The 22,693-nt window shown below is 55.4% G+C and overlaps 2 protein-coding genes across 2 annotated transcripts in view; both read right to left on the bottom strand.

Moving 5' to 3' along the window:
- Window positions 1-12,819, bottom strand: part of CHAT (choline O-acetyltransferase) — a 55,817-nt gene extending 42,998 nt beyond the window's left edge. Inside the window, exons 1-7 of the mRNA XM_033129748.1 lie at window positions 12,060-12,819; window positions 9,831-9,933; window positions 6,818-7,009; window positions 6,014-6,132; window positions 4,449-4,502; window positions 2,719-2,899; window positions 1,513-1,690 (exon numbers count right to left, since the gene is read on the bottom strand). Of these exons, the coding sequence (XP_032985639.1) occupies window positions 1,513-1,690; window positions 2,719-2,899; window positions 4,449-4,502; window positions 6,014-6,132; window positions 6,818-7,009; window positions 9,831-9,896 (790 nt within the window). The 5' untranslated portion in view covers window positions 9,897-9,933; window positions 12,060-12,819. The remainder of the gene's footprint in view (window positions 1-1,512; window positions 1,691-2,718; window positions 2,900-4,448; window positions 4,503-6,013; window positions 6,133-6,817; window positions 7,010-9,830; window positions 9,934-12,059) is intronic.
- Window positions 12,820-14,383: 1,564 nt separating this feature from the next.
- Window positions 14,384-16,784, bottom strand: SLC18A3 (solute carrier family 18 member A3). Its single transcript, XM_033129837.1, has one exon. The coding sequence runs from the start codon at window positions 16,352-16,354 to the stop codon at window positions 14,765-14,767; it is 1,590 nt and encodes a 529-aa protein (XP_032985728.1). The 5' UTR covers window positions 16,355-16,784; the 3' UTR covers window positions 14,384-14,764.
- Between the last annotated feature and the right edge of the window lie 5,909 nt (window positions 16,785-22,693).

Here is a 22,693-nt window from a genome sequence, read left to right as displayed (position 1 = left end):
GGCCCTTACTATGTTTGGCACAGCAGTTTCAGAAGTGAAACCAAACAGATAAGGCTCCTCTTCTCCTGGAGCTTATTGACCGGGGAAGGGAGGCAGATAATCAGCACGAATCAAACAAATGAAAAGCTGGCATCAGAGAGTGAGAAATGTAATCAGGATGAGAAAACAGGACCAAGTGACAGAGTTTGCTAGGGGAGGGATGCTCAAGAAGAGCCTAAGGTGGTGACACCTAAGCTGAGCTCTGGGTGGTGCAAAGAGCCAGCCAGCTCTGTGGGAAAAGCTTTCTAGGGAGAAGGACCAGAAAATGCAAGTGTCTGTGGCTAATGAGCCGGCCCACCACCTTCTCATTCTCCCAGCACGAACAGAATGACCACCTTTGTCGCCCAGGCTGCTCTCCTCCTGGTCATGACACGTTCCCACTGGGCGGCCAGTTTTGCCCACAGTCAGCCTGCCAGCCTGGATGCTATCCCTTCCTCCTGCCCCCTCACTCATGTCACAGGGCTTTGCTCAATTCCCATCTCTTCCAACGAAGCCGTTTCAAAGCGTCTCAATTGGAAGGGCTACCTTCCCGCTCTAGAGCACTTATTTGGCACCTGCTGTCTCATTGCCTTACATGGGTGGATGGCGCATTACCATGTATTTGAACTTGCCCCCACATGCCTCTCTTCCCCTGTTCCTATCCAGTGGACTTGGGGTAGGGGCTTCATCCTCTCTGCCTCTTATACTCCTGAGACCTAGCTCAGGTCCTCAGCTTACAGACACTCGAGGAGTCTTGATGGACACCTGGCCAAATGAAAGCCTGAGGGGCAGATAAAGCCTCACAGAATCTCACCTGTCATCCAGGAATCTCTAACATAGGCAAGAAAGGAAGGTTCCCCATCCAGTCCTGGGAATATGGTTGGCTTTGGATTTGAAAAGTAATTCCCATAAGGATGATTTTAAAATGTTAAGACTATTACCAGCTTTCCTATGGGGATGCTTGGAAACTTGCACAAGAGGAGCAGCCAGCCAGAAGGAAAAGGTCAGCTTGAAAATGATAAGTTCTAGGACTGAAAAAATCACATGGAGGAGGCAAGCAACTATCCTTCCAGTGGTGGGCTCCATCCCAAATCACCATCGGATAGCTTTCCCAGCAACTCAGACCCCTCAAATGAGGACCATCCTTTCCCACAAGTAAAATACAACTGCTTAATTGTGGCCAGGCTTCCTTGCTCTAGCTCGAAATCTTCCCTCCCGCAGTATTCTCAGACATTCCGGAATTCCAGTGCTAGTCAGCCTTCCCCAGAAAGCTAGGGTATTGTCAGATGAAACAAGAAGGTACCAAAGTGCCTTCAGCATCAAGATGCCTCGCCGACAGCAGGGCTTGCTGCCAGGTCCTGAGTCGGAGGGAGGCCTGAGCGCCCCATGCAGTGGCAAATGGGGATGAGGCATGGTGCCTGACCCTGGAGGACGGAAAGCCAATGGGTGTGAGGATGAGATGAGCGTGGAGATGTGCTGGGCACTGCTGCTGACCTTTCATGAGGACTGTCCTGGCCTCAGCCCACTCGTTCCTCCCGTCTGATGTCAGCAGGCCGATTGGAGGCAAACGTTCATCCTCGTTGGAAGCCATTTTGACTATCTTCCTCAACTGAGTGAACAGATCCCCCTCACTGAGACGGCGGAAATTAATGACAACGTCCAAGACAAAGAACTGTGGGGGAAACAGGTCAAACACGTCACTCATGGCAGCTGGCCCAAGGCGCCAGGCCTCTACTGAGCCTTCACACGTGAGGATGGACGGGCACGCTCAGGCCCAAGGTTCCCAAGGTATGTGATGGCTCCGAATAGTCACCATTTGGGGCCAATCCAACTCTGTCAGCTGTGCTGGACTCCACGCTTAACCAATCAAAGAAGTTCAGATCATACCTTGTTAAAAGATCACTTGCTTTTGTGGTTCCTAGTTCATGTAATACTATTGTGTTTGTGGGGTACTGAGTATAAATTGGTACAACCATTGTTGGGGGCAGTGTCTATCAAAACTAAAAAGGGGCACACCCTATGACTCAGCAGTTGCACTTATAGATATATACTTTAGCCTAAGACTGAGACAAACATATTCCCTTGGGCCCCGGAAGACCTATAAAGGAATGTGTGTGTCAGCCTTTTTTGCCGTAGCAAAATGCTAGAGAGCCTGAATGTCTCCAGTAGGGAGGGAATGGCTAAGTAAAGTGTGGTGCATGGCTTGTCCAGTGCATGCCTTCCTGGCCATGAAAAGGAGTGAACCAGCTCTAGATACAGCTACAGGGATAGATCTCAAACACACTGGTGAATGGAGAAAACAAAGCGAGGAGGTCCCAACCATCAGTCTGTCAAGCTGTCCGTCTGTCTGTGTACGGTCTCCGGGAAGGCCAGGGCCTGGGTAACTACGAGCAGGGGCTGAGGCCACGCCCAGGCTCATTAACCACCCTCACTCCACCCATCCAACCAGCTCTTTCAATCTGCCCGGGCAGGTCAGGTCTGGAATGGGAGCCCAAGGAAGGGGTTCTCAATTGATGACTCTCCTCATTCTTAAAATCCAACCAGTAGCAAGAAATGACACTGACTGGGAGTCAAAGGCCCCACTCTGGAGCCACTTTGTCCCAGCCCATTGTGTGACTCTGGGAGGGGGCTGAGCAGGACTGGTGAGCACACAGATGCCGTCCCAAGCCCCAGAGGGTGCAGCAGCAAGGGGCCTCTTACCTGGTTGCAGCAGGCTACGATGATGTGCTCTGGTTCGGGCATGACACTGCTCTTCTGGGCCACCAGTGTGTCCCGGGTGTGGCCGGGGAGCCGGTAGGAGGAGAAGAGCCCATAGTATTGCTTCATACAGAGCTGCTGACCTGATAGCTGGCCCTTGGCACAGTCTGTGGGGATGGAGTGGCTGAAAGGGTAGAGCAGGGGAGAGGCTGGAATCAGAATTGGTTCTACTGACCATCCAGCCCCAACACGATTAGGCAAAGCAGGGCACAAAAACAAGAACTGCATTACGATAGCAGTCAAAGAGCTTGACTCTCCACTTTTTAAAGTAGTGGAGTGCCCCATTTCCACGGCCAAGGAGACCCTCGGGGTTTGCTCACCCCCGTCTCATGCACTACAATGGATCTTGCCATTCTAGCTCTCTGTGCCTTTGCTCATGCTGATCTTTTCTTGGCATGCCTTCACTCCCACCCTGTGCTCAACTAATTTGTTCAGAAACCCCCTTCCATTCCTTCAAAGAGCCTACTCCTTCATCACCTCTTCTAGAAGCGTCTTCTGCGTTCAAGGCAGAAAATTGTCTTTCTCCTGTGGTCTCGGCATGCCTTGTGTCCTTCTCCCCTCTCTCTCCCTCTCCTTCTTCTACTTCCTCCTCCTTCTCCTCTTTCTTCCCCACTGTCTCTCTCCCTTTCCCTCTTTCCTTCCTCTCTCCCTTCTTTCCTCCTTCCCTTCCTTCCTTCCTCCCACCCTTTCAGACAACAAATGTTACTGAGCATACCTCTGTGCCAGGCACCATTCTGGGACCTGGGAATGTAGTGGCAAACAAGACGTGAGTTTCCTGCTCTAATGGGGTGCAGGTCCTGCGATGTGTAGGTGGGGGCGAGGGTTGCAGGTAGTGAACCAGGGTGACAGGAAGGAGTGGCCAGGGGCAGTCTCACTGCTGAGCGCTGAGGGTAGGTAAGAGGCAGCCATGACAAGGGCTGGGGTCCCTCAAGGCAGGCCAGGTGAGGGTCCCACAGCCCTGCTGCTTCAAGTGCAGGTGTGTTCAATTGAACTGTAATGACCAACCCATGACAAGGTGAACATGGGAATCCAGAGGAAACTTTCAGAAACCTTTGTAGCAAATGGACAGAGGAATGTTATGTCTGTTGAATATAATAATAAAGCCAGTGGTCTATTTTGTACCTTTGTACCATTTTCTAATTCATTTTTGTACTGTTTTACAAACATTTTATAAAATTTAAAAATCTGTTGGTCCTTTACCACGGATAATTTTATGAACACCAGTTTAAGGCAGAAAGGAAGCCAGTGGAGTTGAAGCCCAATAAACAGGCTCAGACTGAGGAGCCCATTCCCTTCCAGTGGCAGGTAACACGGTGACTAACGATCATCTCGATCCAACAACTCTCCCTTCTCTACCTGCTCATGTGTTCTCTAGATGTCCGATACACTTATGAGTGTGTACATATGAGATAAGAAGGAAAGAGCTCAAGGAAGGACAGCGCTTCACCCAGGAAAAGGAACTGTTAGCAGTTGGGCCAGCAGGTAGAGGTCATCCTGATGCTGGGATGGGTAGGGTCCCCCTACACTGTGACAGGAGCCAAGAACATAGAGCTGAAAAACAGACAAGGTCCCAGCCCTCTGTAGCTCCTAGTCTGGTGTGGCAGGGAGACAGGTGAACCAACAGGCTATGCCAGAACAGGGCACCGCCCTTTGCAGGCTGGGCCCAGTCCTACCTGTCTAGCAGGGCCTTGTAGTTGAGCACACCGGAGATGAGATTGGCAGCAAACCTGCAGGGAGAGATGAGGCTTAGTCTCTCCTCTCAGGAGCCCAGGCTCTCTCCCTCTCTCCAACCTTCCTCTCCCTCCTTTCCTCCTTCTTTCTTTCTTCCTTTCTTCCTCTCTGTGGCCTATCCTCCCTCCCCCATCCCCACCCCCTCTTTCTTTCTCTTTCCCAAACTCAGTGACCAGCCACCAGATGCCAGGTCTCCTGTGGTGCCCTAATCAGATGGGGTTCTTGCTGCCTCTCCATCCCCACCCCTATGTAGTCAGTCCTTCACAAGCATTGGGTTAAAAAATGGTCCTGTGGAGAGAACTGTAGGGAGGAGAGGAAACTGGACTACGAGTGAGGAGGAGGAAGGACAGGAAGCCAGAGAGGCCACGGAGCAGGCAGGAGAGGGCAGGACAGTCAGGGTGGGGTTCCTCCAAGGAGAGGCTCATGCTGGGGCTGGACTGGGCCAGGTCCCTAAGGCGCTGGGAAATGCCGCTTCTTGGGAAAAGTCAGCAACTTGGTTCCCTGAATGCTAAGGAAAAGGAACGTGGGTGCTGGGGGGAAGCCCTGGGGGGAAGCCCTGGGGGGAAGCCTACCACAGAACCGGGTCATCTTAACTCTTCATGGATGATGAGCCGCGGCTTAACTGCATCAGGAGGAAAATACCCACTCAGAGGGGACTTTGAGAACGGTTCTCAGAAGTCATTTGACCAGCCGTGTACTTCTGCACTCTTTTTGACCAGGGGAAGGGGTTAGGCTGCCCCCCAAACAGTTGGGCTGGTCTTGGTGAGGAAGGAGGGGGTGAGGGTCTCCTGAGCATAGCTGAGCCCTGTCCATAGGTGAAGTGGTCCCTACCTTTTGTCCTTTTCCTCCCTCTGAACTGTCCTCATGCTGTACCCCACTTAGGTCTTAAAACCAGAGACCCGGATTTGGGTCTGAGTGAATCCTATAGGGAGAGCCTTCCTTCCTGCCCCACCCCTGCATAAATGGCCCCTACATCGTCATTATTGGGCCCAGAGCCCTTCCAGCAGCTCAGTGAGCTCTGAAATTGCAGCAGATGGCACAGGCTCTGGTGAAGGCAGCTGGCGGGAAGGAAATCGTTTCCACCCCCTCAGAGCCGCTGTTAAGAGCTGGAGGCTGGAAGGCAGCAGAGGCCTCTCAGATCACCTGGGGCAGTGTGTCCCACCAACAAGTCCCAGCTCAAGCACTGGTAGGATCAGAGGGTACCCACCTCTTCCCAGGGCCCCAGCCAGGTCAAGACTGCTGTGTGGACACCTCGGGGCCTGAGCCCTTCATCAGCGCCCACTCACCCCAAATAAATACATTCTGAGGAAGACTTTGTGTTTGTTCCTCACGTGCACTCTCACCTAACCTCCTTCATGACCCATGGCTTGGACGGCTGCTGTCAGGGCCATTTGGCCTCAGAAAGCTCCACCAAGGCACCGCTCGGCTTGTCCTTCCTAGTGCTGGGGCCAGGACCCCTCTCCTAGACAGACTCCCAAGACATGAGCCCGGGGCATGGTGGCCTCACCTTAGCTGGTCATTGGTGTCCTGGAAGTGCTGCCGGACAAAGATCACAGCTGGGCTGGAGTTGACAGGCAGGGCCAGGCGGTTATTGAGATACATGTCATTCAGCCAGTACTCAGACACCTGCAGGGGAGAGTGGGGGGGCACCATTACCCCAAGCGCCACGTGCACCCCTCCAAACACGGGCACCTTGCCTGTGGAGCACACCAGTCCCATCCTGGCAGCCCTGAGGAACAATCAGGACACATCACTGGATCACACACTTCAAACATTCATTCATTCCACAAACATACACAGAGTCCCAGTTATGTGCCAGGGCCATGTACTTCCCAACCCACATGCCTGTTTGCATCCTTGCCCTGGACTCGCTCCTTTCTTCCATCCCAGATTCCCATCTTGGTTGTTTGGTGCTTCATTCATGCCCCCTGCCCATCCTTATGAGGGTCCCATGCCTGCCTTTCATCCCTTTCTGCTTCCCTGACTTTATCTCTACCTTTTGCTGCCCCGTCCCGTTCACACATCTGTCCTCCAGCTTTGTCCTCGTCTGCCCCCACCCTTTCCCTGTCTGTCCTCATCCTTCCCCCATCTGTCCCCCTGTCCTCATCCCTATCCCCCGTCCCACATCTTGTCTCTTCCTCGCCCTTGTCCCTTGCTCTCCCCTTGTCTCTCCCCTATTCCTGTTCCCCATCTGCCTATCTTTGTCACATACCTGGCCTTCAACCAAATCCCTCTGTCTCCATGTCTGCCTTCTGCCCCGCCCGTGGGTCCTTTGTCTGCACCCAGTCAGCTCCCTCCCAGCAGCTCTTACCCAGTTGGCTGTCTTCTCCTGTCGCTCTAGGAGCTTCTGCTGCAGGATCTCACCAAGGCCACCAGGGGCCCCAAACTGCTGCACGATGGCCTGGCTCCTCCTGAACTGCTCCTCAGGCACCAGGTGCTGCATGCACCGCAAGTATGTGTCCAGGGTCTGCTGCAGTGGGGGCACTGGAAGTTTGGGCAGCTCCTGGAAGAGAGGTTCACAAGTCCTTGCTGTGCCTGCCCTTCGTGTGGACCATGCTTGTCACAAATTGATGCCCAGTGTCTGTCTCCATCTTCCCCCATCCTTGTTCCCTGTCCTGAGACTCATCTGTTTCCAGGGCTCAGCTCAGCTCAACAGAATTGTGAACTTAGGAAGCTCCTGTTTGCTTTCCCCCATGCCCAGCCCTGCCTCCAGGAGAGGACAAAGTGCTGTGGAAAACACCTTGATGTTGGCCCCAGGCAGACCGGGTCCATGCCCTGAGCCTGCTGCCCACCAGTTGTGTGATCTCGAGAAACTCACCCTTCCCTCTGTGCCTCAGTTTCCTCCCATCAGATGGGGGTACTGACCTCCACCTCTCACAGGATCAAAGAGATAATGGACATAAAAGTGCTTATAAATAATAACAAATGGGTCTAAGATGAAATAGTCTTGCTATTGATATTGGCTGCTAGTCATTCTTAATTTAGGAACTGCTCCCAGCTGGGGCTCCATGGAAAGATTTGGATAGGTGAAAGGGGTGGGAGATGTGGTTCATGGCTTGCCTTGATGACCAGAATTCTGCGAGATGTTTCCTGGGAAGGTGACTCATGCCCTGGGCTCTTTATTAAATCCCTTCCAGTTATGAAACCCATGGAGGGATGTTCTGCTCCATTTGGGTACGGGCGGGGGTGGAGGGAAAGTGCAGTGGAAGTTCTTCCTCTCTTAATCTCTCCAAGTCTCGGCTTCCTCATCCATAGCACATAAATAACAATTCCTGCCTGAGAGGAGCCCAGGGAGAATTAAATGAGAAACTGGCCCCAAATAGGCACACCATTAAATGTTATGATGTTATTGTCTTTATCCCTCCAGAGGGATTCCGAAGAGGAACCCCATAATTTCTGGGGGCTCCCAAAGTGTGGAGAGAGTCTGAGTACGACTTCCCCCTGACATCCTCCCTGTCTGGGCCTTGTGCTTCCCAGTTTACCAGCTGTGTTACCAGCAATCTCACATATGTGTTCAACCATTTTATCACTAGCTTCACTGACAGATGAGGAAACTTAGGCCCAGAGAATGGATAGTCCAAGGTCACCCAGCAATTTGGAGGCAGAGCTGGGACCTGAGCTCAGTCTTCATCCAGCATTCATTCTGCTCCTTCCTCCTTGGCTGTTCTCTCTTTCTCCCTTGCTCTCTTTTCTATCCCCTTTCCTTCCTCCTCACTTAGTTGCAATTGGAAACCAGGACTTTTCATCTTATTGCTTAAATTTTACAAAGTTGCCAGATAGTGGGCTGCCTTCTTTCAGGGGTTTCTCCTCCGTGGGGAGGTGCGGGCAGTGAATTTCCGCCCCAGGTAGAAGGGGCCTGTGGAAGCTTGTCTCTGTTGCTGTACAGGCTCCTGCTGCTGCACAGGCTGGAGCCCCTACAGCTGCTCTGAGCACATGGGATCAAGTGAACGTGCGCTGATGAATGAATGGGGGTCCTCCACCTGTCTGAGCCTGTGTCTAAAGTTCACTGCCTGAGGAGGAGGGGCGGGTGTCAGTGCTTACTGTGGGCTGCTCTGCCATGGGGACCACTGGAGGATGGGTCTGACAGCATTTCACATTGTCCACTCCACTCCCAGAGAGCGAGGTCCAGGTCCCCCACCCAGCCATTCTGGTTCCCTCTTCTCTCTCTCGGGGCCTGGGTGTCTGTGTGGTGGGCGAGTGGGCAAGCACCTACAGAAAGCCCAGCCCAATTGGTGGCTTCGCTAAGAGTGCCAGCAGATCTGGCTGGAGCCCCTGCTAGAAACAGGCCTCCCTTCTTTGAGGCTCTGACAGTGCCCTGGGACTCAGCCTTTCTCTCCATGAGGAATTGGTGATGGGTAAAAAGCAATGAGGCAAGAATCTCTGCTCTGATGTTTCATCCCCTTGGGCTCCTCCCAGATTCTCAAGGGCTTCTGGCCCACAATGGGGACAGAGGCAGGCACTTGTATTAACGAGGGTCTTTGGACCCTGGGGGTCTCAGGTCAATACATGTTTCCTGGGCAGTTTATGTGAGCCAAGTTGTACTCAGTTTCCACGGAGAGATGGCACCTGCTCTCAAGGCAGCCGCGGTCTAAAGGGAGGGACATGCCATGGAGCAGAAGCAACAACAGAGGTGTCGTCAGCTGTAGCGGACAGGACAATGTGGTGAACAACTTCATGGGGACAAGCCAGAAAGTTCTGATCAGGGTTTCAAATGAAGCCGGGGGTGGGGGTGGGGATGTCACGGAGGTGTCAAGAAGGCAAATGTGGCAGAGGAACCAACACATGCAATTCCCTGGAGATCATATGTGTTGCTCTATTAGTCTGGAAGGTGAGTGGGCTGAGAGAGAGGATGCTTGCCCAGGGAAGGGTGGCTTGTCTCAAGCCAGTGGGGAAGATGGTGCCTAAGCTTCTAGGGCTGAACTAGTGACAACAGCTGGGGCTGGGATGTGACAAGGCTTAGAGTACGGGATTCAGCCTATTGAAGGCAACTCCACTGGGCTCAAAGCCATTGGAAGTGGGACTTGGGGTTGGGGGAAGTCCTGGGAGAAAACAAGAGTGCCTGGTCCAGGTCAAGGGCTCTTCCTGGTCTTGGGGGTTAGGAAGTATGGCTGTCAGCATTCGCATAGCACCCCCTGAAGCCACTTCCAGTCCCCAGCCCCAGGCCCTCCCAGACTCCTCAACAGACCCATGAGACCCTGCTGCCTGGGTCTCATGCCCAGGACAATGGAGTACTGGGGGCCAGTCCCACCCAGGACTGTTCTGGAAGCAAGAGCATGTGAGTGGGGAGAGCAGGGGTAAGAGAGAGGGCTCCAAAAGTCACTCACAGATTCCTCCTCACTGCTGGGAGTTTTTGCTGCCATCTTAGGTGGGGCTTTTTCCAGGATGGGCATCTTGGTGACTCCTGGTTGAGGAAGCAGAGGTGCAGACCTGGGGACCGAGAAGCAGGGAAGCATCAACACAACCAGCCACATAGAACTGCCAGGGACCCTTCATCTCTCATAGTGATACCTGTCCACGCCCTGTAAGGAAGCCAGAGCTATACAATACTGTCTGTACACGAGTCTCATTGTAGGCCTGGCCCCAATCTCCTGGCCACCAGACCAGTCCCTCTGACCTCCAGCTACCTGCTCCACCAGGCTTCTGTCACCCAGGCTCAACTGACCACCCACGGCAGCGAGGGAGGAAGCAGGGCTGGGCTTGCCCACTCCAAATCCACGAGCAGCCATTGGCAGAGCGCTTGCTTTATTCCTGCCTGGGATCCAATAGATGAGTGCAGATTAAAATCTCTTTCCCATTAGACTCTGAGCTTCTCCAGGGCAAGACCATACCTGCAGTGTTCAGTGCTTCATTTCTGGGACCCACTGGGTGCCTGGCATGGAGTAGGATTAGTACCGGGGAGCTGAGTAAAAGAAATGCATGTGTGCATGAATACATGCCTGAATGAATATATGCCCGAATGAATGAATGCAAGGCCCTCCAGGGCCCTGGGTTCCAGAAGGCTCTCTGGACTGATTGGGAGCCTGGCCTGTGGCCAAGGTAGGGAGGACCCTGGGGCCCGCTGGATGGGCTGTGACTTAGGCAGTCTCTGGCCTGAAGGTTACCAGTGTGGGTGGCATGGGAATGCTGAGGTGGTACAGGAAGCTGGGCAGCCCAGGGCCCTGGGGGCCACCTGACTCAGCCTGGAGAGTGGTGGATTAATTTTGAAGGGACAGTAGAAGTGAGCCAGACCAAAAGGGACAAAGATCAGTTTTTAAGGCCAGTGGGGCCTAATCTCTACCCTCAGAGATCCCTCTAAACTAAGCATAAGCCCGTAGAGACACACACCCATGCTTTCCACTCACCAATGCCCTACTCATTCCCGAGAGCCTAAAGCTGATGCTTAGCCCATGCTACCCCCACCGCACCCCCCACCAGGCAGGCACAGTCCATGTTGGGGTTGGGCATGGGCACAGTGGACCCAAAGACAGAGCATACAAAAGATGGATGAATCCAGCACAGGGGTGGAGGAGCCTGGGGTCGCCTGGAAGCGCTGGGCAGAGAACGTAGAGTCCTTCTGGGCACCATGCCAGAGTGCTCAGGACTAGGTGGTCCCCAGACCCACCACCGGCGCCATGGAGCGCAGGGGCTGACCCTACCCACTGCCAGAATGGGCAGGTGAGGGTCCACCCTTAGTAGACAGGGTTTTGAGGGGGCAAAGAAGGGTGAAGCCCTAGACACAGTGCTGCCCATGCCCCTCCTTTTGCTCTGGTCCGGAGCCAGCTCCATAGCGGGAAGATGCTCGTGAAACCTCAGAGACCCCACGTCTGAGAGTCCCACCAGATCTAAGCAGCATAGTATCCTGAGAGCCAAAGCGGAGGTCCCTGCGCCAGCAGCACTTCCTCCTTGGCCCTTGGGCCGGAGCCTAGAGGGTGTATCTTTCTGTCTGTCTGTCGGTCTTGCGGTGCCCTCCCGCCGGCCTGGCTTTCAAAGGCTTCCTGCAGAGATCTCTCTGCTCTGCCCTAGAGGCCCAACCCCAGCTCGGCCGGCACCACAGGCTGTCCACACGCTCTAAGGACTCCCTGAGACCCCGCTTATACTTGCTAAAATAGCACCCGCCCCCCACCTCCTGCCTCTTCCACAGTGGGAGAGACCAGTGCGCCGGCACTTCCCGGTGGTCGGGGTGAGACCTGAGGACCCTTTGACCGGGGCCAGAAAAGTGCAGACTTTGGCGCTCAGCAGATGGAGGTCCAGGAGAAGTGAGGACAGGCACGGGGAGGCGCGGGGCCCTAATGATCAAGCCGCTCTAAGTCCTGTCCCCCTAACGTCTCGTCATCCGGCATCCAGCTTCCCGACCCCCGAGGCCCGACCCCCGACCCCAGTCTGCGCGGGAAAGCACCAGAGCCGCGGGCTCCCTCAGTCTGCCGGCGGTCCCCCGACGGCGGGTGCCGTTCAGGACTTGGAGGGCTCCGCGGGTCCTGGGGCCTCTCAGCCCGGTCCGGTCCCTGGACCGAGCCTCCCTCTGGCCCCTGAGCTCCGCTCCCCGCGCTGCCCGCCGCCAGCCCAGCCTTTCTCACCTGCTCTCCTCCGCTCTGCCGATTCTGCCGCCGCTGCACCGCACCGACCAGGGTTGGGGGCGGGAGCGGGAGCTGGAAGGATCTGGGGGCGTGTCAGCCGAGCGGGGGCGGGGACTTGTCGTGAAGGTCTGCTGGGCTCACAGACCGCGCTGCAGTCTCTTCCTGCAAGTCAGGGGGACGAACCCCAAGAGACTCGCAGACCCCCAGGATCTACCTGGCACTGAGTGAGGCCTCCGCGTGGCTTCGAGCGAGAATTAAGGCAAACACACAGGTGTCGTGCCTTCCAGTGCGCTCGTTTATTCACACAGAAAAGGCAGTGGGAGGAACAGCCCCCTCACCATCAGCATCACAGCGCAGCATAATCACAGCAATACGGCCATCAATATAGCAATAACAATTTAGGAAAGTATTTTGATAACGAACCAGTCCCAGGGTCACTTAGAATCCGGTGTGCAGGGCGGCTGGGCTGGTTGGTCGGTCCGCAGAGGCTCGGCTGAGTCTGACCGAGCAAGAAGGTTTGTGGAACAGAGGAGCGGCCCGCTCACCTCAGTCCGACCGGCTCTCTTAGCTGTCAAAGTCCTAGATTATAAGGACTTCAATAGAGCCCTATGACGTCACCTTATCAGTCCTCACAGACTTGTTTCCTATCAGTACGTGCAGCTGCTGCACCGTCCATCTAGTGGTTGTTTATCTTCATGGGGAATTTCCACAGCACCCAGGGTCCAAGATAAAGTTACTCTTGCTCATACAAATACAGGCTTTTCAGGGGCGTTCTACACAGGACTGCCGCCTCTGTCGGTGGCAGAGCCTCCAACGACTTTGCTGGGTCCCCGTGGGCTCCCGACTGGCTGCAAGCAAGCTGGCCGCGCCCGTCCTCTCCTTCTTCTGTTCCTCCTCCCTCCCCTTCCTTCTATTCCTCCCTTTCCCAGCCCCACCCATCTCGCTTCTTCTCCGTCCTCTATAATCGCGCCCCCTTCCCCACACCCCGCCTTCCGGGATCCCACCTCCCTGTCCCCTGCCCGGGCTCGCACCTGTTTGTACAAGGGCAGCAGAATCCAGGCCCGAGAAGGGCGTGCGGATCACTGCCCCGCCCACGCCCATTACCCCAGCCGAGCCGCCGTCAGTCCTCGCGCTCCCCCACCCCTTTATCCTGGCTGGCGGCTGCTCTGCAGAACCCTGGCGAGGACTGGGTCTGGGGAAATCTGTGCGCTCCCCACCCTCTAGGCCAGGCTCAAACCATACAACTCCTTTGAAAATGAAGGTGATGACATAATAATAATGATAAGACCTGTTTGTTAATCACTGCAGGTCCTCCCTCCTTTTTATTTCCACCCATCCCTGCTGGCACTATTGGGTGGCAGGAGGATACGAACCTGGGAATGCTTAGAGACACCCAGCCAGAGGCAGACACTCCTCCCAGACAAAGCTCTCCTCCCCTACCCCACATATAGGTCCTTACACGCAAACACACACAGACAGACCCACAAAGACAGACCCTGTCTAGACAAACACACACAGCGGGACATGCAGACTGAGAACAGACGTGCACACACCAACCATGCAGATGCCCACAGGCATTGTCTAACGCACAGGTATTCCTCAACCCGGCAGCCTTTCCACCCGCGGGAACGGGAGGCCTCTGCCGCCTTCAGCAGGCCACAGACTCCAGGACTGGGAGTGGGGCACAAACACGGATCTGGGGCTCCTAGGGACCCGCACTCAAGGGAGACGTTTCTAACCGCCCCGGGCAGCTCTTTCCACTCAGGACGCGGTAGGGGTGGGAGGTTGGCACCAGCCCCCAAACTCGCACCCTCTCCAGTCCCGACTCTGCACAACAGAGACACAGCAGACACACCTTCTCCCCTGGCTCTCTAATGAAGACACGCATCATATACGTGTGTTTCCAGAGATCGGACTTCTGCCCAGAACAGCTTGGCCCCTACTCCTTTGCGGAGCCTGGACAGGGTAGGATGCCCGACTCCATCCCCAGCGCCTCACAGCCAGGCGGCTGACGCAAGAGGTGTCCTCAAGGGGCGGGGCCTACGCACCTGGAGGGAGCGGGTCCTCTGCTACCCGGGCCTGGGCGGGTGGGGCTGTCGCGGGCTGAGGGCGTCCTGTGCAGCAGGCTGTCTGTGGGTTAGAGCCCTTGTTGGGTTTGCTTCTTTTGTACGTATCTCCTTTTCCAGGTAGTAAAAGAGCCACAGGTTCTCAGGGCGCCCGCCGGTCTGAGACCTGGATTGGGGTTAGACCCAACTCACCCTCCCCTTTGTTCTGGCCCTGTGCCCGGCCGCCCACCCCCATCAGTAAAGAGACTCGGTCTCGGACAGATATGATTTATTGATTCGGACTGGAGACACTGCTGTGCAGCAGGCCATGTTGGCATTGAGAGAAAGAGAAGGGGGAACAGACAGACGCACAGCTCTACACATGGTGGCCCCCAGGGGGAGGCCGGAGCTCCTCTTCTTCCGTGCCAGGAGAGCATCGCTTCGCGTGCCTCGGGGCTCCTCGCCCCACTGCACGAGAGGGGGAGGGACACAGAAAGGGTCATGGAAAGGGGACCCGGGTAGGGGGAGTCAAGACAGGGGCTTGCGCTTGGATAATCGCAGGGGGGAGAGGGGCGGGCCCTGAGCCTGAGCTGGCTAGTGCGCCCACAGAACAGGCACTGTGACCCGAAGCGTAGGTGGCCTGGAAGAGGAGCGGGGCCGCTAGCTGCGCGTGTAGTAGTCGTTGTAGTCGTCCTCGCATTCGTCAAACGGGCCGGGTGGGGTGCGAGATGCGCCGTCAGGGTCAGATACAGGGCGCTCACGCAGGCGCACGGCATCGTACAGACCCTGCGGTGGCTCTTCAAGCAGCACGTCGCGCTCGGAGCGGGAGCGCGTCAGGAGACCCACGTTACGCAGTAGCAGCAAGACAGGGGCATAGAGCAGGTTGACCAGGCCCATGCCAAGGCTAAGCTGCGTAAAGCCCAGCGAGTGCACGATGTGGCCCGCCACTATGGGCCCGAGCGCATAGGCCACGGAATAGGAGATGTCGGCGATGGCATAGACGCTACCGTAGACCGAGACGTGGCGCACGTCCACGAGAAAGGCGAGGGTGGGCAGCAGAGCCGTGTCGACCAACGCAATGCCGAAGCAGAGGCCGCAGAGCGAGACCACTAGTGGTGCGAAGGAGCGGCAGGCGGGCACCACGCACGAGCTGGCGCCGATCACTGCCAGCCCGAGAGCTCCGTAGAGCCACTGCAGGTGTGGGTAGCGCGCTGCCAGGCGCACGGTGAGGTAGACGCCTAGCACGTGCGGCACGAAGGCCGGCAGCCAGACCATGCCCATCTCCCACTCGGACGCCGCCATCGTGTGCTTCATCCACGTGGCGATGGTGGGTTCGAGGAAGGCGAGGGGGATGTTGCAAGTAGTGAGAGCGCCGGCCACCACGGCTATGTAGGGGTCCAGCATGAGGCGGTGGATGGGCGTGCCCACTGGCAGGTTGGCCCGTGCCCGCGCCGCAGCGGAAAAGGGCTTGGCCACCGCCAGCAGCAACATCGCGTCGAGAAGTGACACAGCAGCGAGCACCAGAAAGGGCACGCGCTTGCCCGCGAACTCATAGAGGATGCCCCCGAAGGGCGGTGCCACTAGACTTCCTAAGCTGATGAAGGCCAGCGCCACGCCCAGCGCGCGACTGCGCTCGGGCTCCTCAGGATACTTATCGGCGATCATGGCAATGCCAGACGTATCCGCGAAGGCCGAGCCCAGGCCTTGCAGGCTGCGCGCAGTGAAGAGCATGGCATAGTCTTCCGCGAAGGCAAACAGCACAGTGGAGGCGAACATGACACCCAGGCCAATGAGCAGCGGCACGTCGTAGCTCATGCGGTCGATGAAGGGCCCGCTCAAGGGGTTCACCAACAGCTGCAGGATGGCCTTGGAGGCAAACAACACCCCAATCTTCACGTCCTCGCTCTCCGTGGGGTAGCGGGGCCGCAGGGCAGACCCGGCCGGCCAAGCGGCCGTCGGGGACTCTGAGCTGTTTACCATGTTGGCACTGGCATTGGCTGGAGTGGGCGGCAGCAGGGTGGGCACCCACACTTCGGGGGCCGGAGTGGGGTTCTCGCTGCCCCCGCGCATGTGGGCAATGTAGTCGGGTACGATGGGCACGATGACCATGTACAGCATGTTGTCCAGGAACAGCGCCACGCACACGATGACCAGCACCAGGCGCCGCTGCCGCCGGGGCTCCTGGAACGCCGCACCCACCACCTCCGACAGCTTTGTGGCGGCCTCCCGGGCCTGGCCCGCGGGTTCCATTGCCCCACCCGGCCGCTCTTCCGAAGACGCCTCTGCCGGGGCTGGACGCCGGCGCCCTGCAGTACAGAGATAAGGGCGCAGAACTTCGGGGGCACGGTCCGCGCAGCGCCCCCTGTGCTTCAGGTGGCTGCAGGGCTCATGGCCCTGCGCCCCGGGAAAGGCAAGGACCCTGTCCGGCGAGGCGCCGCCGCTTTTCGGAGAGGAGCCCTGGAGCAGCCGCTGCTGGGCTCAATGGTGGTCAGGGAAGGTGGGCCGAGGGGTCCGGGACCGAGACTGAGCGCGCTGCGTTTCAGGCGCGTCTGGAGCCGCCCCCGCCGCGCTAAGAGGCTGCCCGCGCGGACCGAGGGGCATGCCGCTGCCGCCCGACCGCCGGCTGCTCGCCCCGCTGCCTCTTTCCCCTCCCCTCGCGCTGGCTCTTGCCTCCTCCGCCGCCGCCTCCTCTTTTTTCCCTTTCCACTCGGGGCTGTGACGCGGCGAGTCTCGGCCCCCAGTGGTGCCCGGGCCACTTGCGTCGCTCATGCTAATGCGACGTCGGCGGGGCGGGGGCCGGGGGCGGGGCGCGGCTGGGTGGGGGGTCCCCTTGCCAGATGCGCGAAGGCTGAAAACCCAGAAAGGAGTCTAGGTACCGAAAGAGTCCCCGCCAATCCCCTGAAGATAATGGGTGTTCCGTTCGAGGAGCAGGCTTTACGCTCACGCACCTCGCCCCACCCCAGTCTGGACCCGTGAGGTCTGAGCCCGGTTTTCTCCCCCCGGGAGGGGGCGCGCAACAGCCGCTTTACCCCGACCCCGCGGGAGAGGGGGGCGCCTGGGGCTCCAGATGTCCGCCTCAGCCTGGATCTCGGCGCACAGCCGGCAAGCAGCCCCCGAGGTGAGCCGCAGCTGCGCCCATCTGTTTCAGCAGCTGAATTGTGAGGGCGACTGAAGGGGCGCAAGGTACAGATCCCCTAACCCTTTCTCTGGCCCCGCCCCCTGGCCCCTTCTACCCACGGAAAGGGAGGGGGAAGCGCGGAGACTGCTGGGCGGGGTTCCGACTGACCGGCCCTTCGGGAGAATGTCACAGCAGAGAATTCTTGACTTTGAGCATCTGGGGATTGAAGGGAAAAGTCGCCTTGCCCCCACCCAAGACCCGGAATATCAGCCCTGTCCCTTCCACCCTCTCACACTACCTCACCACCCTCTCCCAGCCAGTATTCCCCCTTTCCTCTTTAACTGTCCTGGTCCCCCAGCTCCCCCTCCTCCCCCTCTAACTCCTCCCAGTCACTGTAAGCACCGGAGGAGGCCCAGTTCTTCGCTCCTGCGTGGCCCGCCCCCTTCCCTACCTCCTTACCCCAACCCCCAATCTCCAGAGCTGCCTCCAAGTCCCGGTGGGCTCCGGAAATGATGTGGCCTGGGTCCTCTCTTGGAGCTGCGAGAAAGCCGGTGTGGGCGCAGTGCTCAATCCCCGAGCAGGACCCAGCCGCTTTGCTCTCATCAGAGACTTAAGGGAGGCTCACCTCCGGAGAGGGCCGCACCCGCTTAGATGCCCGGTTCTCAGCGTACAAGCTGACCTGCCCTGGCTCCAGTGTGTCCCCAAAAGATCTTGGACTCTGGACGGCAAATGGAGTCCGTGTTCTGGTCCTCGGGCTGGCAGGAGAGAGGCTCTGAGGCGGCTGAGGTTGGGAGACTCGTGTGGAGATTACGGTTTGTCTCTTGCTTCCAGAGTCAGAGAGGATTCCTTCCATTTTTCTGGCCTCAAAAGCAAACTAGCATTGGGTCCAGCTTCTTCCCCTACATGCTCCCCACTTCAAGGAAGCACTGTGATGCAGTGTGATGCACGTGGGCTGTAGAGACAGACCACGGAGATGGCTCTCAGCTCCATCACGTACTAGTTGGCTGCCTGGGAATAGCTTCACTGCTCTGTCCATCAGTTTTCCTTTATCTGTAAAATGGGGGCAATACTAGAATCTACTGCTTAGTGTGCCTGGCGTATAGTAAGAGTGATCGATGTAAGTGCTCGCTATTGTGATTTTCAGCATCTATGAAATGTGTTGTTTTATCTTCATTTCAGTTGTGGATCTTGTGTAGAGCAGATAAAAGGTACAGGGGCAGTCTGGCTTCCTGGCTAGTCCCTCTGCTTGGGTGGGCATTGTGATTCCAGGCTCTGTCTTGGCTGGTGGAAGGTCCCGGGGGCAATGGAAAGTTGGCTTCTGTTCCTGAGACGGCTGTGGGATGAGGTGATGAAGCCCAGGGCATCAAGGGAAAGGCAGCAGCCTGCTCCCTATTGTGTAATTTCTCGACTCACCCAGGTACCCCAGGAAAGGAAGAGAAATTCTTCCACTTAAGGAGCTGCCAGCACTTGCTCTGCAGTGGCCAAACTGCTCTCTGTTTGAAGGCGGGGAAGAGCCCCAGTATGGGCACAAGCCTGGTTCTGGGTGACCGTGGGCAAATCACAGCCTCTCTCTGGGCTCCAGTCTTGGTTTCTGTTAAGTAAGGGGTGGGGGGAGAACCCGCTCACTGCAGCCCTCACTGCAGCCCTCAGCAGAAAGGGGTGCTACAGAAGGCTTTGTCGGGTGAGAGAAGTCGTTTAAATTTTAGTTGAAGGACTGTAGTCAGTACACACACACTCTCCAGGTCATTGCAGGTTCCCTTCGGCTGGCTTTGCACACTTATGTCACCTGCCTGGCTCTCCAGTCATTTGAGTTTGAAACCTCTGGCCTCTTCTGACTCTCTCATTCTGAGGCTTTTAAGGAGGTAGTCTTCCAGTCTGCAGAATAAATATTATTTATGCATATATTGTTTTTCCTGTCTGATTAAAAGGGGAATTTAAAGCCGAAGTTTTCTGTCTAGTGGTTGGAGAACTTAGAAGTTAGTGGAGTCTTAGAGAAGAGAAAGTTTCCCAGGGTCTTCAAGGTACAGACCCCTTCTCCCAGCCCTCTGGCCTGTATAATTCATGGCTGTCTGTGAGTATGGAGCCAAGTTATCTCTGGGTTCATGCCTAACTCTCTGGTCCTCCGTTCCCCAATGGCAGGAAACAGACTCATTTATCAAACACTGTGGCAGGGGTGTTGTATGTGCTGTTTTATTTAATCCTCACTCAATCCTGGTGAAGTGTAGGTTCTATTTCCCCTGTCTTACTGATGAGGAAACTGGGCATAGAGAGGCTGGGTCACTTACCCAAGATCCCAGCAGTAGAGCCTGGATTTAAATGCAGGCTGAGGGACCTGTCTTGTGGTCCTTACACTACCTCCCTATTCCCTGTGCCTCGTTGTGCTTCTGCTGCTCCACCTTCAGAGTGGCCACAGCCCAGCAGTGTAGCGGAGAGGGACAGATCCATGGGAGGAGGAAGGTCCTGGGCTGGCTGCCTAAATAGGCCCCAGGGACACTAAACTACTTCACCCTCCAACTTCACTCTCAGAAGGCCACCGTTCCACCTGTCCTTCAGTAACCCCAAGGACTAGGGTGCAGGAGTTGCAGGGAGGTGAAGACCCTCTGCCTCAGCAAAAGGCTCGGGCCTGAACCTTGGCAGTTCATGGAAAACAGCCCCATTCCTGCGCGGGCCTTTGAGGAGCTGTCCAGGGTGCTGGCCCTGACTCCACCCCTTGACAACCCGCCTCCCACAAGGGCCCCGCCCCTTGGCCTTCCTGCACCTCTGGCTTCTTCAACATAACTTTTGGTAAATTCCTTTCTGGAGACTCCTTTTTCTAAGGATAACTTAAAGGCATAAGAGAATTTCCCATCCAATTCTGTTGGAGAAAATAGAAGCATTCTTTTCTTCTCGTTTATCGGCCAGATATAGGAACTATTGCTACAGAGTATCTATCTGGTACTCATTGTAAGTCGAATGAGTAGAGGGAAGAATTTATTTATTAGACACATAGAAGTGTTTATAATGTGCCAGGCACAGCTCTAAGCACTTTACAAACATTAAGTCATTCAGTCCTCTTACTAACTTTCACAGTACCTTTTCACAGATAAGGACACTGAGGTACAATAATTTATTCACGGTCAGACAGCTCACAAGTAAGCAGTGGAGATAGGATTCAGATGCAGGCTCTCTGGCTCAAGCATGCAGCCACCCGCTGTTCTGCTCCAGAATGGCTGAAGAATATGAGATGACTTCCTTGAAAGTATCTAGCTCACTGCCTGATACTTTGTAGGAGCTGAACTATTATGGTTTTGCATGGATAGAGACAGTTTGGTGATTGCTGGCTGACAACCTTTCGTTCTGTCTATTGGATACCATTGTGGCTTAGGTCTGCTGGAATAAAGTCCTTCTCCTGCTGGATTAGCGTCCTAGTGGACTTTGCTGTGGACTCAGGGAGTTCTGGTGTGTGGGAGTCTGGGGAGGGCGTGGCAGGATAGCCTTCCTGCATCTGTGCCTGGGCAAGGTCTGGTGTGTGTTTGGAGGGGGGTCTGGGGGGAGTTGTGGGGGGTGCTACTTTGCAGGAAGGCGTCAGCTCGTCCTGTATTGTTTTCTGAGAAGGTTGTGAGCCCAGTCAATTCCAAGGCCTTGCCAATTGTTGCTTCACTGAGACATCTGGTTCCTGAGACATGCAACGGCCATGTTTCTACGGAAAAGCAGGTTGATGGTGGTGGTAGCAGTGTGTGGGAGGAGCACTTGCTCCTGATTTATTATTTCTTTGTCTCCCTGGAAGCACTTAAGTGCAGGCTTAGTTCCAACAAAGCTCGTGAGCCTCTTTGGATTCCAATACTGGGGGAGGGAGTGCAGTTTACCCTGGCCTTGCTCACTGCCAATCCCTGTGTGCTGCTTCGGGAGGGCCTCAGGGCCTCAGCATCACTTAATTAATTTAGGCTTCCCCAGCCTCATATTCTCAGATTCAAAGGAACAGAGCAGCCGTGTCAGCCTTTCCCGGAAGCCTGGGAGTCTGGTGGCTTGAAGCCAGAGGACTATGCGCCTGCCTGCCTGCCCTGGGCAAGCCTGTTCTCAGGGCTCAGACCTGCCTGTGCACAGTGTAGGTGAGCTGTCCTGGGAAAAGAAAGGGACTACAGCTCCTGCACTGTGGGTGGGCCTTGGAGCCCCTCACTACAGAGAAGGGGCTTTCCTTCTGAACCCTGACACTTCCCATGAATCATGGGGTGGTGGCCGGGCCTCAAAATCTTAGTTTCTGTTCCCTGCACTCTTCCTATCCCAATCCGCTGAGTCTCTCAGGCTCATCTACCTCATCCATTGAGACCATCCCTACTCTCTAATTTCCCCCAAGCCCAGTCTTCCCCCATGCTGGGGCAGTCATCACCTCCCAACTTGTCCCTTGTTTCCTGACCCAGCCAACTCACCTGTGTACTTATGCCAAACTTCTCTGTACAGTCCCATGCTAGCACCCACATGCCCATAGACCTCGCAGGGCTCCCTGCTGCTGGGACTGGCATTCAGCTTCTTCACCCAGAATCATGGTTTTCCACAGTGTGCCCCCACCTTTCCTGTCCTCCTAGTCTTCCCTAACAGGCCCCGGGAGCACCCACCTCTGCACCTTTGAACCTGAAGTCTCTCCGCCCATGCCCAGCTTTGCCTCTCCTAAGTTGCCATATGATCACATTCTCTGATTCCTGAAATATTGTGAACAACCTCCCTTCCCCCTCACCATGCATCCCATTGCATTTTCTACCCTCTTCAGGAATCTATCCCACATGGTGTTCGACCTGTTGCCCCACACCAGCCTGAGAGCTCCTCGAAGGCAAGATCTGCTTTTCTGTGTTCAGTAATAAGATTTTGCTTGTTATGAATTCTGCAGAGGACTGGCGATAGCACTTTGCATAGGAATGGATGTGTCAGTGATTTTAAATTTCATCTCTACATTTATTAACATGAAAATTAATCACTTAAGTAATACATAAATAGACATTGTTTATAGAGATGCTTATAGAAATTAGAATATTATGAATGTTAATTTGTGATCACAAACCCTGGTCCCTTCTGCCACCTCTCAGAAACTACCACGTGTACTGTTTTTATGTGTATTTTAAACCATTTTCTATACATATCTACAAACCCATGTAAGATGTAACATGAACAGCCTTTGTATTTAGCTAAGTATATTTTAACATATATGTTATTATATATGTATCACTCTGTAGTTCTCTCCTTTTCCACTCAACAATATATCCACTTTAGTTTATACAGAAATAGCTCGATTTTCTTAGCTGTTGCATGGTGGGTTTTTTTTTTTAATATGAACATACTGCAGTGTTTGCAGTTATTTATTTTCCTATGATGGACATTTAGGTTATTTCTAATTTTTAGATGTGAGGTTGTTGCAGTGAGTCTCCTTGTGTGGAAGTGCTTTCCCAGGAGATACACCAACAGTTTGGTTGATCCAAGCAATCTGAGCACATTTTCAATTT

The sequence above is a fragment of the Rhinolophus ferrumequinum genome, chromosome 16 (assembly GCF_004115265.2).
Source record: "Rhinolophus ferrumequinum isolate MPI-CBG mRhiFer1 chromosome 16, mRhiFer1_v1.p, whole genome shotgun sequence".
In the NCBI taxonomy this organism is placed as follows: domain Eukaryota; kingdom Metazoa; phylum Chordata; class Mammalia; order Chiroptera; family Rhinolophidae; genus Rhinolophus; species Rhinolophus ferrumequinum.
Note: the sequence above shows the minus strand (reverse complement) of the source record. Positions and strands in the feature narration are given on the sequence as shown.